Source organism: Tetranychus urticae, chromosome 3 (assembly GCF_039701765.1).
Source record: "Tetranychus urticae isolate SD_2017Ah chromosome 3, NJAU_TeUrti_SD_1.0, whole genome shotgun sequence".
NCBI classification, from domain to species: Eukaryota; Metazoa; Arthropoda; class Arachnida; order Trombidiformes; family Tetranychidae; genus Tetranychus; species Tetranychus urticae.
This window is the reverse complement of record NC_142960.1, coordinates 11913359-11931257: the sequence shown is the minus strand read 5'-3', so window position 1 is coordinate 11931257 and position 17899 is coordinate 11913359. Positions and strand designations below refer to the sequence as shown.

General features: G+C 32.0%; 1 protein-coding gene and 2 long non-coding RNA genes across 3 annotated transcripts; 2 read left to right on the top strand and 1 right to left on the bottom strand.

Moving 5' to 3' along the window:
• Nucleotides 1-1359: 1359 nt before the first annotated feature.
• On the top strand, nucleotides 1360-5541 carry LOC107360157 (uncharacterized). The gene is made up of 4 exons (XM_015926779.3): nucleotides 1360-1672; nucleotides 2461-3362; nucleotides 3944-4020; nucleotides 5060-5541. The coding sequence occupies exons 1-4, from the start codon at nucleotides 1627-1629 to the stop codon at nucleotides 5448-5450; spliced, it is 1416 nt and encodes a 471-aa protein (XP_015782265.2). The 5' UTR covers nucleotides 1360-1626; the 3' UTR covers nucleotides 5451-5541.
• On the bottom strand, nucleotides 4347-6218 carry LOC107360158 (uncharacterized). The gene is made up of 3 exons (XR_001568249.3): nucleotides 5714-6218; nucleotides 5506-5633; nucleotides 4347-5421 (listed from the first exon to the last, which is right to left on the bottom strand). It is a non-coding gene; the product is annotated as an uncharacterized LOC107360158 (long non-coding RNA).
• A 917-nt stretch (nucleotides 6219-7135) lies between these two features.
• On the top strand, nucleotides 7136-9650 carry LOC107360136 (uncharacterized). Its single transcript, XR_001568235.3, has 5 exons — nucleotides 7136-7412; nucleotides 7536-7691; nucleotides 7823-7852; nucleotides 8479-8928; nucleotides 9049-9650. It is a non-coding gene; the product is annotated as an uncharacterized LOC107360136 (long non-coding RNA).
• The last annotated feature ends 8249 nt before the right edge of the window (nucleotides 9651-17899 follow it).

Genomic DNA, 17899 nt, shown 5'->3' with positions numbered 1-17899 from the left:
CGATAAACTTTTAACCCAAGTAATATTCGATTTATAATGAAAAGGTATTGCGCACACTTGGATACTTTTTTGTTTGAAATCCACGTTAATAATACTTCGTTGATCAAGTACCAACCAATCATGTCTTCATAAAGTAGTTAAAAGAGCCAGCATGGAAAAAATTTGAAACCGCAATTCCATAGAATAGAACTAACATATCTTACGAAACTATAATAGTAATGGTGTATTATCTAGTAAATTATCTAATTTCTGAATAATCCGGTGATTGGTGAACTAGGAATATATGCAGAGCTGTCTTTCAAGTAAAGAGTTTTATTAATAATTTGGTGCCTCAACTGTACTAAAAGAGACCAGACGACTTTGAAGTCAATTTCGTCAAGAATTTTCCATCGCAAAAAATTTTGTCTCACGAATTGTCGTCAGAATGCAAGTCTTTAAATGTGGATTGAATTTATCGTACACAGCATAAATAAATTTGCGATCAGTCATGGTCATGGTTGGTCCACTTGTTATTATAAAATGACTACTTAATAGTCATCAATTAGCTCAGTTGTATTGAGTTAAACCCAATGGAGGTTATTGATAGTTAAATCCAGGTTTAACTGTCAACAGTTGACACTTTTCAAGCTATTTAATTACACATTAAGTTGATGATGAATAAATGAAAATCAACACTTATTGTTTGTTTTAATGGAACCAATTGTTGTCTACCGTCGATTGTCAGCATGTTTAACATCTTGTTTGAAAATCAACTAAAAATAAAGTTTAATAATTATGAGACAGTCACAGGTTTTTTTGTCCCATTTTTGTTTCATTTTGTTTCTCCATTTTAAACCAAATAATCTGGGAATGAGTAACTTGATTGAGCGATTCACAGTTGAATAGCAATACTAATAACACTGATCAATCTGATCAATTAACTTATAATTTCAAAAACAACAGTAAAAGCAAACTTTTCCCAAATTTTTCATTTTTTAATCAAAACAAAAGTCCTTTTAATGCTTTTTTAATAACATTGCAATTCATTTATTCATAATCAATTGAGGTTGCATGTTATCAATTGGAAAAGAGGAATTGATTAATATTGTTTTTCATTGTTCAATTGTGAGACTCTAATCAATCCAAACTGGTTAATTAATCATGTTTAAAGGATTGATTCAGTCTTCATTTTAATGGATCAAGGATGTTAATAGTTAATGATTAATGTTTCCCCTTTAATCCGGTTTCATTTTTTGCACTTTTCTCCATTCATTTCATGGCTATTTATTGAAACTTGACTTAACTCAACTCATCTTTGCCTTGTTCCTGCAATTTTTCGGGGTTAATCTTGATATGTAAACAACTAGGTAATTGATTAGCAGTTGAACTTGTAGCATTTGATGAGATTTGATTGTAGAGGGAATCAAGAGAAATGAGTTTTCATTAAAATGTAATAAACACTGGTTTAACCTGTTATAACCCACTTTTGGTCAATCCAATTGCAAGTTGAACCATTTTGACTTTACCTTTTGCCAAAGTCAAAAGTCAACTTGAATCTCAAGTGAATCCACAAATAGACGATTCAATTTTTACCAATCAATTGTTTGCAAATCTTCATTGACCAGGAATTAATTGATCATCAAATTAATGCATCTAATCATCCAGTTAATCTTGTTTATCACCTTTAAATTAGGTAAGTAAATTTACGAGTTTACCCATTATCAAGTCCATTAGCCATGTTCAAATCATCTGTGTGAGGCGACTGAACAGCAGCGCGAACAAAATGAAATGAAAAAACATTATTTTCCCTCTTTACTGTAACTATTTTTTTACTTGCAAACAAAGCAAACCTTGAACTTGATCAAGTGTTACAATGTAATGATACATTTAAAATGATAATGAAAGCGTAAGCAAAAGCTTAAAACAAAGCTACAAGTCCAATGGCTTCAGGAATCAAGGCTAAACAATTTGTTTCATGGTTACAACCATCAAACCATCGCTAAACCAACAATATCAATTAACAATATTACAACATTAGCTGTGATTTGAACATCGCATAACCCTTTAAACAGTGCAACAACATTGAAAAAGCCTTGATCACTGCTTAACCATTATTAGCAAACAAAAGACTCAATAGTTGCTTTAAGGTAGCAACTTGAAGGTGTTAGCCAGCAAATTGATCAATTTGTTTCACAGTTGATTGAGACGAGTTTTGAATAATTAGTAATTTGTAAAAATGATGAGAATGAAAATGCCAGTGGAAAAGGTAAAGATGATAGGAAATTGAAGAAAAAGAGAAAAAAAAGGAAAATTCGAAGTTTCTTTTCTGTTCAGTTTCCGTTGAGAATTTTAATCTTGAAATGATTCATTGGACATGCACATCATTCCTCATGACACATCCTCTCTAATCCTCTCTAACCAACAATTTAACTCGACTGTCTCTTTACTGTCCACTGACACACTAAATGAATTGAACCAAAGGGTCAACTATTCCTGTAAGTAATGATGGACTGGATGGACAACATGAACCAAGGGTCAGTTACGATAGGATTTCCGGTCACAGTGAGAGCAATGTAAAGGTTGAAAATGATGATAAGTCAATAAGGAAAAGATCATCATCAACATTGAACGTTAAATTGAATAAACATTTGTTTCCACTTGGATCAACCTCTTCATTGTCATCCCTTGCAGTTGACGTTGATGGCTTTAAACTGGTTAAATCATCAAATGATAAACATTTATCAAGTCTGTATCAACCTCAAGTAAACGTAAAACATTCATCACTGGATCACCTTTTCCCGTCCGATTCCAAAGACGACTTTCAAATAATCTCTTCCAACACGAAATCAGTCCAACCATTTCCACCACTTTCATCTTCCTATTCAATCATTTCAATTCCTTCAACTTCCAATAAAGTATTCACCAAGATTGACTCAAGTACACCTTCCCCTGCAGTTGATGCCAAATCTTTAATTGAAGATTCCGTTGACCAAGCAAATCAACTGTTGATTGATTTAGAGGAGCAAATTAAACTGGGCATTAATCAAGGAATTGAAGACGATTACGAACCGTTAAACATCTTTTCCTCATCGCTTCCACTATCATATGGTTTCAAATTTTCAACCTCAAATTTTTTGTTTCGCCCAATATTCAAAGCTACTTCGGTAACCAGTAAATTGCACTCACCAACTGGAACCCTTGATGCAAATGATGATATTATTGATCCTTCATCGACAATTGATTCAATTGATACCAACAATAATAATGATGTTAATGATGATAATGGCGGTAACAATAATAAAAAAAATGTTAATAAACAAGGAACTGCAACTCAGATTCAATCAATGATTGATGAAGTCAACCGAATAGAGCAAAATGTTGAGGTAAGTTGAATGAGAAACATTTTGTTTCTTCTCCTTCTTCTCGCTATCAGCTTAATCAATCATTATTAATATTAATATTTCCACTTAACTGGTCAGACTGATTATACAAACTAATGAGTTAATTAATAAAACAAAAGGTAAAAAATTATACAAACAAATTTAGCGAGGGAAATGTCCATTTTTCAAGTTAACAAATTGCAATGAAAAATTTCACTTTCAAAAGGTTGAACATAAAACAAAAGACTAATATTTACAATGCCTTTTCAAGTAAATAAAATTACCTGCCAATTAGACGTTTAATTGGTAATTAATTTGATTGGCAACCAATTTAGACACCTATTTAACAGTCCCAAGACTTATGATTAGACTCAGGTTTAAACATCCCTTTTAAAGTAACCTTTGAAAGCTAAACGGTTCGCTTGTTTCCCAAAGCTTTAGACTGGGTTTGGTGTAGAGTTTAAAATCTCAGACTCAATTAGTTAACTGGTCAGTCTAACAAGAGACACAAGATTAATTAACCATTATTACAACGATAATTAAGAAATGACATAATTCGCTTCCCTTCCCTTTGGGCTTCCTAGACTCTTATAACCGAGTTGGTCACCAATCGCCGTTACGTTACAGCCGCCGTTTTCCGTTCACTTCTCAACTATCTCAGGTAAGCTCATTTTGTTTTTACCTTGTCATTTCCTTTCTCTCATCATTACCATCAAGACATAAACCAGTTTCTTACCTCAACATTTCAATACCGGATACTCTCTGTTAATCATCATTAGTAACATAAGTAAGGCCAATATTATCCATTTAAATGTCCATTTAAACAGTAATTTTTTCTTCTTCTCTTTGCTCTTTTGACCGTAATTTCTTGTTTTTTTTTGCTTCATCTTTTCATCATTTCTTTCGTCTCTTCTGTATTTACTTTGTTACAAGTTTAATTGGCTTTTCATCGTTAAATTGAAACAATAATTTACATTGATAGGTAACTTTTTAATGATGAAGGGAAAGGTAATTTTATTTGGCGATATTTTTTCACCCAAAAAAATTGGCTTCTTAACTTTTTTTTTCATTCCTTTAAACATCTCAACCGTAAAAGTATATCACACAATAATGATAATAGTTAATAACATTTTACTTCTGTGAAATCTTATCAAATTACAATTGGTATACCTAGCAATTCACAAGTTGAAAACAGCATCATTATCACAGCTACCACCAAAGATGATGATGATAATGATTATAAGTCTAATAGTTTGATAGTAATAATAATAAGGCTGGTAACAATATTATTTTACAATCATAATTGAACCCAATTCCAGGGGTTTTTATATCACAAAGAGGGTGCAAAATAAAGTAAATAGCAAGTGAGAGAAATAAACCGATATCAAGTTAATAAATTAATGAGACAATTTGCTTCCAAAGAAGGTGCAAAAATTGTGCTTCACCTTTAACCTGATTGAGTTGTTTACCTTGCTTTTTTTGGCTAATAAAAACTAAAGTAGCATTTGATAGTTGATCATAATCATTATTCCAAATCTAATTTACCAACTGTTTATTACCAATGCTATTAAAGCTCACTATTTTTTACAATCTTCTTCTTCTTCTTCTTCCCTTCTGGTAATTAACTTTAACATTGAAATTTCCTTTTCTTTTCCTCTCTTCCTTGATCTGCTATGCTGATGATAACCTTAATTGTTAAGACGAGTAAGGATAAGTCTTGAACGGTTACAAAGTCGAATGGCAATTATTGGTGTTGGCACCTCACAACAGGGAGTAGTAAATACAATTTCCTCTGGTTTATCATCTTCAGTCTCATCAATAGCCACTTCAGTATCGAACAGTTTCTTGTCAGAACCTGTTTCCGGTCCATTAGGTGGTTCTTCCGGTGGTCCTTCAATTGCGACCTCCTACCTTGAGGCAATACGGGTCCGTATGAGCCGAATCACTGATGAAATAAGAACTTTGATCGCCCGATTAAGGTTAAACTTCTCATCTCAATCATCACCTTCGTCAACTGTATCCTCAACCTTACCGGAGTTGGCCTCATCTTCAACCGTCCCACCTTCAACGACAAGTAAATCAAAATTGTAATTAGAATATAGTCGATCAAGTTAATTTAAATCAACAGTAAAAAAGATGTACTCACATTTAAAAATAAATTATAAATTATATTACATCAAGATGCATATTTCACTTTTTTTTGGTTCACCAGCAGCAAGCTTAAAAGATCAACGAGTAAATAACAGAACCCAGACAGATGATGAACTTTAATACCTATTAAAAAGCAGAAAAATACGATAAAAGTTGTGAGAAAAGGTCAACAATCTTGTAAAACAATAATTAATAATACTTACCGACACTTTATTAGTCTGTTAGAGCTGAATATTTGCTAAATTGTTATAAAAAAATATCTTTTAAAGCAAAAATAAACACAGTTATTTTCCTTATGACTACCTTTACGGTAATGGTTAATCTTTGATATTCATTGCTATTTATTTAACTTTTTCTCACAAATTGACAACGATAATAACATGATTAATATATATGTATGCTTGTACTTAATTGTAAATAAAATTATCAAATTAGCAATTGATAGCTTGAGAGCAAACAAATAACTTAATTACCAAATCCATAAGGAAAAAATGTAAACAAGTGAAAAAAACCAAAAAATAACCAAAAGACCAAAAACCGCCAAAAATTATTTTTTTCCTCGCTAGATGGCATTACTTGTCCATGGCCAATAATGAAGCTGCAAAAAAAGTTGACAGGAGTCTAGAAATGCAAAGGCACCTAACCAATCAAAGAAGAGCATTTAGCATCTTTGATAACCAAGGCAACGGATTCAAGAAATCCAAAGGCACCCATCATATTGAGCATGCTCAAGTACTTTAACTTTTTGCTAACATTTAAAAAGTTGATAATTTTAATCAATTGCAAGATATTTTATTTAATTTTGTTGATTTTCAAAATAAAATTTTGCATTATTGATCTTTAAAGGACAAAATTTTCGATTGATAAATATCATATATTCTTAACAGGAATGAGAATTCATTTAATCAGCTAAAAAACATTGAATCACATTAGATTGTCTCATTTCTAGTTCAATAAAGCTTTTTGATTATTTTTTGGTAATTAAAGATTAAATTGGTTCCCTTCATTAACTTTTCTCATGTTTTTTTATATTAAATCGCATTCTGAAAATACTTTTAATGATTTTTAAGCCAGATATTAAGATGAAATTTGTGGACGAGTGGGGGAATTGTGGGGGATCTCCTCAATTTGCTCAAAATTCATAATAAAATATATTTTTGTGAAGAAAATTAGATTATCAAATAAAGAAAATTAGCTATTTGATTTTAAATCTGAAATTAACTCATTAACTCATTGTAATTTAAAATCATTCATAACCATACAGAATGATTTTGAAACGATCGCAAAAAGTTAAAGTACTCGAGCATGCGTAATGTCGGGTGCCTTTGCATAGCCCAGTGGTTAGGGCGTTGGACAATCCCACATGAAAACCCGGGTTCGAGTCTCTCTCTGGCCCTATTGGTTTCTCCTCTCTTTCTCTCCTCTCTTCTGTCTTTCCTCTCTTAATGAAATATTGTAAACAAGCATTGCTTGTAAAAATGAATATGTAATATGATACACACTTGTAGTTCGCACATGCAGCGAACAGTGTCGCCACTTGGCGCACACCCCATTTGATTACCAATAAACTTGCATTTCTAGACTCCTGTAAAAAGTTGCCATTGAATTTGAGTTTATTGCGTTTGTAATTTCACCATTATTAGTGCTTAATATTTATTATTATTATTATTATTTGTGCTTCATCTTTACTTACTTTTCTTTCTCTCTTAATAAGTCTCTTTAAAACTTTCTCTTTCTCTTCCTCAAGTGGGAAAAAGATGAATTACATGATATATTCATACACATACAGTGAATGTATGTTTGCAGGATGTGGGCCTGGTTTGGCCTTGAAAAGGCACACGAAAACCAGTTGAGATGAAGACACTGAAAGCCAAAGTTGTAACGGTGAATAAACTTTCGAAGGTATTTAGTTGGTAGTTTGTGACGTTCGATGTTGACTGGTTTTTTTTTCTCTTCGCATTAAATTGTTCGTTCTTTCTCTTTCTCTTCTTTCTCCCCTTTCTCTCCTTTCTCTATCCCTTTCAGCATAAAGAAGACAGTAAATACATTGAGCCTTGTTTTTTTGGCTGATATCAACACAGACAGAAACAGAAAGGCTTTCCTTTTTTTCTTCCATTTCATCTATGATTGCCATTTCTCGTCATCATCACCGAGCTATTGAACACTAACAATATCTCAAAGGTAAGGTACATTTCACCTCGTATTTGGAGCCAAGTAAAGTTCCAAAAAAATGAATGTTTCTCATTCTTCTCTAACATTTCGTACATATTGATTGTAATATTACATAAATCTCATTATTTTATTATTGACAGATAACTGGTTGAGTAAGAAACAATTGCAAGGTATGGCTTAACAAAAAGGAGGAGATGAAGGAGAATAAAGAAATGAAAATTTGAGACCAAGCTGATGTTGATGATGATGATGATAAGAGAAGGTAGACAAGGAAAGAAAGGAAAAATTATAAATTGTGAGTGAATGAGAAGAGCTTGTTTTAGGTCTTGGAACATGATGATAGACAAAATATTGACCTTGAAAGTTGTATAACCCTGAATGCTGTTGTCTGCTTTATCCAAGCTGATGTACTTTCTTTTATAACCGCGCCATTTCATCAACATCTTTCTTTTTTCTTCATTATCATCATCATCATCATCATTATTATTACCATCACCATCATCATCTTCATCATCATTATTTCCATCATTTTTATCTTCTCCTCTTTTTACCTTTCTTGTTTTAACACAGAGAAGATGAGAAAAAAAAGTTGAAACTAATATTGGATCAACATTTGTTGACCTACTTTTTCAACATTGTTAGAGTATAAACAAGGTAAAGCAAGTAGAGAGAAAGCAATGATGATGATGATGATGATGATGATGGCGATAATGAAGATGAGAGGGAAAATATCTTATCCAAGTTAACATTTTATTTGTCTTTATATTAAATTATCTTCTTCTCTTTTCTCTTCTAGTGAATTATGATTTCATATTTTTCCTCACTTACTCAGTTCAACTAAACGATTAGAAGAGGAAAAAAAATTAGGCAACAAGTTGTCATGTGAACAGGATGAGAGTAAAAGCGTAGAGGCATTGCATCAATGGCTATCATCATAATCATCATCATCATTCTGGCGGGAAATGTCTTCGTTCGTTTCCAAGGTTATCTTTTCATATCATATGATTTACTTACTTTTTTAACCCAAAAAAAAGTTTAACTTGATTGTTTCTTTGAGTTGCACTTTTTTTTACTGCTGCTGTTACTATTTCTTGATAACTAACAAACTTCAATAGTTGCTTTAATTATAATTGCTTCACTGGTAAACCATTTACCCCTAAAATTGTACAACGTCAACAAAATGTTGATCAACATCAACACTACCACCAATAATCATACAACGGCAACAATTATAAGCAAGAAGAAGGTAAATATAAAAAAAGACAAAAGTTATTGACTCAAAATATTCAGAAACAAAAAAAGCCACTAAAATTAAACTCAAACATGATTACTAATTCAACTTAACTTTATTCTTCTTTTTATCTAGATTGGATTCTTAATTGTATGAAATCACTGGATGCACGCAAATGATTGTCAAGAGTTTTCGGTGTTTCTCAGGCTTTCACAATCTTAATTCTCAACCTGAATAGACATTGTGTCAGCAGAAAATTTAAATCAACGATAAACTTCACTTTCAAGCAAAGAACAAGATTAGATAAGGAACAGAATTACGGCCAAGGAAAGAGAAAACGAAAAGTCTAGTCAACATCATTATCTCAATTATGAACTTAATCTTCTTATTCCATTCTTATTTTTAATTCACCATCACCATCACCAACATAATCATCATCATCATCATCATTTTCTCCTTCCTTGTTAATATCAATAATGAAAGCAACAAGTATGATATTTTAATTCTGTACACTTGACTTGTTTCTTAATTAACATTTCAAGTGAAACAAAACAAATATCTTCATGTACATTTGATTGTTCATCAAATTTTGTTACACTAACTCAATTGTAGGAGAAAATTTTGAATAATTTAGGTTGAAGAGAAGAAAAAAAAGTTACGCTTTTAGACATTGTTTGTTGATCTCTCGGTTTCAGTGTTGATTGAATCAATGCAAAACGCCTTTATTATTTCACTTTTGTTTTCAATGTTTCTCACCTTCATTTCACCTTTTATATGTTTATACACACATATAATATAATGAGTGATTCCATCTGATTCTGAGTGATGATAATTCAATTCCTAAATAGTAGTAAGCAAAAAAAGAGGAAAAGAAAGAGATGAAATGAATTTTCACATGGGAAACAAGGAATAATTTTCCCAACCAAAATGGTCAGCAAAATGATGATGATAAGTTGATTAAAAACCATAGTTAAAATGAAACAACAACCATGATAGTCAACCCTGATGCAACCCAAAATAGCAAAGCCAAACAAGCCAAATGGAAACCCAAATAAAGTATTGATAAACTCGGCCAATAACTCAAGCTCAAACAGCCGCAGCTAAATGAAACCAGATTGAATAATAAAAAAAAAGATAATTTACTTTTTCAATCAAAGTGTTCTACAGTTTGAAGTAACAACATTTGTCCAGCAATACCAACAGAAGACACTTGATCCCAAAAGTAATTAGTGAAAAAATCATTTATTCACAAACAGAATCGAATTGGAAGGAAAAAAAAGAAGGAAAGACCAGAATTGAGGTTAACCCACTGATAATTAATATTATGATTACCAGAAAAAAAAGAGATTCATCCTTCTCATTTAGAAGGCAAATTAACATATTTCAATCTGACCATAAATGATGATGTTAATGCCACAAATCAATAATTTGTAATTTCATAATAATTCAAATTGAGATTAGGTTAAGACTCAATGGGAGCCAAAAAAAGTGATGATAATTATTAATGGTGAATATAAATCAGTGAATTTCAAATATTACAAGGTTAATGGAGTCATTGGAATCTTTGGATAAGCAGCAAAAAGTAATTCAAAAGTCTGGCTTCGTAAATACTCAAGTTACTAAGCAACTCAATGCTTTACACCTAATTCCCTGAATCAATGCAGACGATAACTTTTTGTGTCTGGTGTTCTGTTGGTGAAAAAATAATTGCAAGGTTGCAGATGAAATCCTATCAACTTATTCAGTTGATTACAGCAAGATAAATAACAGGAAAAAAAAATTGAAAACCAGAAAATGTAACTTTGTAAAAATGCTTCAAAAAAGGTAAACACCAAACTGTTGTTGATTATAACTCGATATTTGGTTACTTTTCCTCAAACTCTCAATATCATCAACAACATTAATCTGTATCAAGTTGATTAATGGATAAGATTAAACGCTGAACTATTGGAAAACTGAAAATATTTAATTCTGTAAACTTGCAAGTTAAAAGAAGAGCAAAAAGGAAGGCAAAGAAGGCGAAGAAGAAGAAGAAAAGAGTTTCTCATAATTTCTTTGACTTTTTGGATGGAATCCAGCTTTTCAAGATTATCTTGTGTGGGGTCAAATATGTAAGACTGGGTGAGATTAGACATTAGGATGAGACAAAAATAAGGTTAATGATCATCAAAATTTTGAATGTCATATACAATTGAGTTTCCTTCAACTTGCAAAGATCAGCATTTCTTAAAGAGTATCAACTGTAAATGTTACCCTTTGCAAAGTTGCCCATTCAACATTAAAATGTTAAACATTGAAATGTTGTAAATTGTGTAAAGCTGGCTAACAACATGAGTAAACGATTAAATGTATTTGAACCATTTCACGAGCCAAGTAATCATTTGAAGACGGTTAGGATTGATTAAAAACAAAAGGCTCATCAACATCAGTTATTCAGTGGATAGGAAGGGCTGAGTAGAGGAACAAAAAAGGTTAGGCTTTCAACGTTTCACCTTTTTTCTTGGTTTATTTAAATATCTTATCAGTAGCTAGACTTTAGTAGGCGTCTTCACCATCCATATCAGACTATTTTAATGTTTATTGTGTGCGTTTTTTTTGGGTTCAATCATTAAATTGTCTTCCCAAATGGCAACACACAACATGTTGATCCATATGGATGTTTACTGATATTATTTGAATGATTACAAATTAAAACATACATTGACACTTAACCTGTTGCTGTTAATCATTTGTTGTATTTCCTTCACTTGCAATTATATTCATTAATTGTCTGGTAATTCATCATTCTCACCTACAGGCAAAACAAAAGGTTAACAGTGTTTTGTTAAGTCTACATTTAGGTAAACAATCAAGCTGAACAACTAGACTCAATGGTTGTTCAACTGTTTCAAGTCAACCCAAAAACTGTGTACACTCTGAGTAATACCTGTGACACCCAAAGACCAGACAACAAATTAATCAAACGTAGTTTAACAAACCGTTTTGTTGGCCTTCACTGCCTTTAGTCATTATCTTTGTACCCAAAAAATCTGGTCTGTCAATCAAGTCTTTTGGTTAAACATTTACTGACCAGTTTTTATTACCGTGTTACCGCACAAATAGGCTCTGAGCTTATAAATGAACGAACCCCACTTATAAGACAAATTTTTCCTCACCAATTAAAGCTTGTGCTTGTAAGTAAATCAGGTATTCTAGCCGTTTAAATAAGCGCTACCAAGATAATGAGCAAACTATGAGATAGGCTCTGATACAGAAATGGTCATTGCTGATAAAATAAATTTTGAGCAATGGAAACGAGTCTAAAAAAATTATCATGCTAACAATCAATTAAACGATGAATAATCTTATCGAATCAGTGCCTATTGTCGAGAAAGAAGTTATTTTAAAACCGGTTTTTCTAAGTGAATTTTAAGCGCATAGCGCATCGTTATTGAGAGTAAAAAAAGCTTATAAACGAGGTACTCATTTAAAAGCTCAGAGCTTGAATGTGCGGTAACACGGTACCAGTTGATATCAGAGAAAAATTTTGTTACCAGAAAATTTAATCAAAAATCATTGTAAATCCAAACGGTTTTGAAAAACAAAAACAAACTGAAAAGGCATTGAGATTGATCGGCTGAGATCAATGGCTAAGGATGATGGATCTTTTCATTGGCTTTTCATCATTCTCATGTAACATGATTACCTGAATGGTTAGAGTTCATTTTCCTGAAATGATGAACCAGAGAATATTTTTCTTCCATTCTGTTTGGTTAAATTTTGTAAAAGAATTTTCTTCTCTTCTCTTGTTTTTCCATTCAAGTTGGATGAATTTTATTGCTATAATGACACAGATTATCATTTGAATAAGCACATGTTGACATTGACCTTGATATAAAGACAGATTGAAATGAAACCTTTCCATTGAATTAAGTCTGATAAGCATCAAGAAGCCTTTGCTGAGTACAGATGCAATCGATTTACATGAACTTTTTCTTCAACAAAATCTTGAAGTTGACTTTGAATAAGTTCAACTTGATTCTCAATCCATTAAAGGTTTGACCAAATTTCGAGTTACCAAACCTTTTTCAAGCCATTGGTTTGAAAGAACTCTTTTTTTCATTGAAAATTCATCGAAAATGTTGAAGAATAATCAATAAATTGAATTTGTGCAACTATAATTGAATTAGATTATTCAACTTTATCCAATAAAGTTTTCAAAAATTTGGTGATTTATTGAAATTTAAAGTTGCGCATTTGAAATTTGGTGATTTATTTGTTCATCTTTTTTTGTTTGCTGAATTTATCTTACAATTGAAACAAATGATTGAATAAGTTATGAGAATTGAGAATTGGCTTCATTGGCCTCTTATGAGTTATCAGGGTTTTATTGTTTTCAGTGGATCGATTCCTAAGGTGATAATTGACTGATAACCAGATCCTATTGTTTCCAATGTAAGCACTGTTGAGTTTCCATTATTTGACTTGAAAATTTCATCCTGATAATTTTTGGTTAAATTTAGTCGATTCGCTTGTGAATACATTGAAACTGATTTCAATTTATCTGCAAACTCATTTGGAAAGTAAAGTTGCCCCACAAAAGTAGCAGTTTCCTGTGACTTATCAAGATAAACATGAACATTTACATGCAACGATCTATTGGCAATCCAACCTGGAACAATTGTTACGAAAGAAACATCACCTTTAAAATCAGTTATCTGATAGCCTTGAAGAAAGTGTCTCTGGGTTTCATTTGCATAAGGTTTTTGCTCAACAGTATGGTTTGAAGTGACATTGACTTTAGTCAAGTTGCTAAAGGTCGGCACATAATTAACTGGTTCCGTGGTAAATGAAGAATCATTATATGAATGAGTCTCATTAGCTGGTTCCCTGATGGATGGATCCCATGTATATGGGATCGTCTCATTAGTTTCCGAATCAGTAAAATTTTCTAAGCCCCAAGTCTCTGCGATCGTTTCATCAATAGCTGATTCCGTGGATCCCAATGGATGCCATGAATATGCGTCCATCTCCTTAGAAACTGTTGCATAATTTTCAGAGTCTTGAGACTTTGTGGTCACCTCATAATCATTGAAACTATGAGAACTATTTGAATCCGGAATCGAGCTGTTTTCATAAGATTCGTTGAAATTGTTCCACCGATCAGGCGATCCATTAATTCCATGAGGTCTAAATGGCTCACGGCTTTTTGGTCCATCAAATTGATTAAAAGCTTCATTCAACTCAAATTCTGGTCGTTCATTTGGTGGTGGAAACTGTCTGGCGCTTCTTCCATAATCTTGTCTCAAGTGTTGTTCAAATATCCTTCCATGGTCTGGTTCATCATTAAATTTCCAAGGTCTGTCATGAGGATGATGCTCTTTACCATGAAACTCTTCAAAATTTTCATCAAAAGGACCAAATCGCCTGGAACGTCTCACACTATTTTGACCCAAATCGTAACCAAAAATATTCACATGCCAAACATAGACGTAAGCACCAACCAAAGGTTTACTGGTTCGAGCATTGACCAACCTGATTATCAAATGAAACGGGATTCCTGGCTGATTATCGGTTATATTGTACTTTTTCAATGTTCCTGTTGTATCATTGATCAATGGGTTTAACAATTCAGATCCATCCAAACTTGAAGGTGTCAATTCATACCAATACAAATCATCATATTCTGATGTTTCATCAAAATTGACTTTCCTATCAGTCGATTCACTAGCACAGTTAAACTGTTCAATTTGACCACAAATAAATACAAAGACAATCAACCAAATCATAGTGAATATGATCAAGTTGAAAAATTGTCATCCTTCTACTATTACTTTGTGCCATTCAATTGAGATCCTTAATCACAATGAAACCCATTGTTTCCTTAACTCAAACAAAGCAATCAGATAACCAAGTAATCAATAAATTGCTCATTTCTAATGCATTTAAACCACTTGAAGAGTAAAAATGAAAAGCCAATCTTAACCAGAATCAACCCATAAATTGGCCAAATTCAATACAAGAACAAAACATTGGAAACATTTTTCTTCATCTCTTTTCAATCCATCTGAATCTATTAATTGTGACTAATTAACAGTTGCGAGTCAAAAAACTGACAAATGTTTAAACAGACAAGTTAAGGTAAATGAAGTTGATTGTCTTTGACTTGCCAGAGTTGCCAAATTTTTAATATTGATTCTGTTCAACTGTTGATTACAAGAATTAATTGATTCACCATCAATATGGATGTCACATAAATTACAGCAAAAAAGAGCACAAAAGAAAGGTAAGAAACAATTAAAGTTAATGGCAAAGTAAACATTAAATTTTCGGAGAAACCAGGCAAACCTGGCAAAGATAAACTTGATTCGGATCACTTTGTAACTCCCATCTTCATCATCTTCACCATTAAACAACAACCTGACCTTTAACCTTGAAATTGAGTAGTTCGGTGTTTCTCTGTAACTTTAAGTCTAATTAATGTTTAAAACAAGATTAACACAGCAACAAGCCAAAAAGTCGGCCGCCAGTTAAGTTATGTGTGTTTATTTTGTGTCACATCTTTAAGTGTCTTTATGTGATTTGAATGAAAACTAAATGTTGAACCATTAAAACGTTTTCTTCATTTTCTTTGAATTATTTTACATTTGTTAATTTAATTGTTTAAAATTATCATGATTAGTTTACGATTATCAAGTTAACAACTGTTATCAATCTTATTTCACCATTAGATGGGTCATTGATCTAAATGGTGATGCTTAATGGACTCTTGTTGGACAAGTCTATGAACCAAATAGTGTTTGTTGTTGTAGTTGATGATCTTGATGATGATGATGATGATGATGATGATGATCGTCCTACGGTTGTTTCATTTGATGAATGAATGTATGAGTAAGAAGATGATTAACGTAGGTTTGACTTTACATGTGGGTTAACCTTGAAACTGACCAGTTTACTGGTTCCCGTTAACAGATTCACATCCATTTTTGGGTCGTTTCACAGTAACAATGGAGAAGCTCGTTTTTCCATAATTCATGAGAAGACTCTTCAATTAAAATCCTAATCCTTTTGATTAAACCCGTTTTCTTGCCAATAAATCACTGCAACAATCAAGATGGTAAACTGATTAACTCTGTTTCCCTCATTGATTGATTCAACTTGAAAGAGACACACAAATTATCAATATCAATAGCAATAACTGTTCATAGCTTTACAGATGATATCTTGTTTGCATTGCATAAATTATCCAAAATAAGTTCATTCCCATTTAAACTATCATGTCGTTATCGTGAATCAAGATCAATAAAGATGATTCTAATCATTTCCCATTAATTTAAACATTCAAGGTTGATACTTTTTGTAAACCATTAAACTATCAATTTCAGCGCATTAAATATATTGTTGGTTAAGGTGAAAATGGTTTGCATTTTGTTTTTCTTACCTACAAAAAACAAATGTGTAACAGCAAAAGACGATAATGATGATGATGATTATAATTTAGGCAATTAGATGTTTGGAAAGATTGATCAACCCTTAAGGTAAGATTCCTGGTCAAAGATGATTCAGGTAAAGGGGAAACATTCTTCTTCTCTCTCATGCTTTAATTAAACTGATGAACATGAAGAAAGTTTCTCTCTCTTGAGACATAAAAAAAGCTTGAAATTAAAGTTAAAGTGATCGTCATTGAAGATCATTACATTGCATCGTAATTGTGTCTATGAATTTTAATACATTACCCTCAATAACCTTCAGGCTTGTATTAGTTTCGCTTTTTTTCCCGCTCAACTTTCCTTTTCTTTCCTCCTATTCTGGCCATTCATTTTCATTCTCATCTTCATCTTAATCGTCTTCTTCGTCCTCTTATTCATCTTCATCTTCCCTTTTTAGATTGATGATTGCCCAAATGAACGTAATTGATGTTTATCTAGTATACATTTTTAATGGATCAATTTTTGCTGGCTCTTTTCCTCCCCAGACTTGCCCTTTTCAACACTATTTTAACTTCTTATTGATTAACTTTACAACTCAACTTGCTAAATTATAAATTAATAAAACTAAATTCAAGACAATTTACCAGAACCAAAATCAATCAAACAATTAAACCGTAATCATTTGGGAAAAGTTGAAACAAAAAGATTGGAAATTTCAATTGTTTTGAAATGAGCGCCTGAACCCATCATTGGACCTTTCAGCTTTAGCTTTTCTTTCAACCCCAAACGGTTAATCATAAGATCAACATGACTTTTTCAATTTTCATTAAATCTTCAAGTATTGTCAATTTATGCAGTTTACTTACGTTATTTTACTTTAATTAACTAAATTAATTTTGTTGTCTGTTTTGGTGCCCCACTTATTATTCGGACTGTTGGACATCTTTTGTGTTTTAATTTGCTGTGTCAAGTTTGTCTTTTGTTAGGGTTTATAACTGTTTTGTCACTTGTTTTGTCCTCTTCTGTGTAAAGTGAAAACACTTTTCAACTGTAAACTGAAAGTTAACTGTAATATTTACTGGACTTTTTTTGATGCCACTTAAACTAATCGACTGATTAACATTATTTTTTTTCTACTTTCTCGCTTTCTTCATCGTTTATATTTGTGTTGCCAATACTCTTTATCTGATTATATGGTCAATTTTGATGGACATGACAAAGAGTTGATCAGATGTACCGTGAAATGCTTGTAATTTGGTTAATCCACGCATTCAGAATGTCTATTTTGATGTTTGAAGAAAATAATTGATTCGGAGGTTTGGACATGACCCAATAGTTAGGTGATTTGATGGTCAGACAAGATGCACATGCAATCAATCAAACAATGGAGAGCAAAATTATTTAATGCAATAATGAACGCAAAATTCAAGGGCTTGGTTAAAAACAAAATATGGTAACAGAGGAGAAGTTGATTGACTTTGATTTGATTGTTGTAGAGCTGTACAACCATAGATAAATTTGTGCCAAATTGCTTGATCATCATCATTATTATCATTATCATTACAATTGTGAATCCA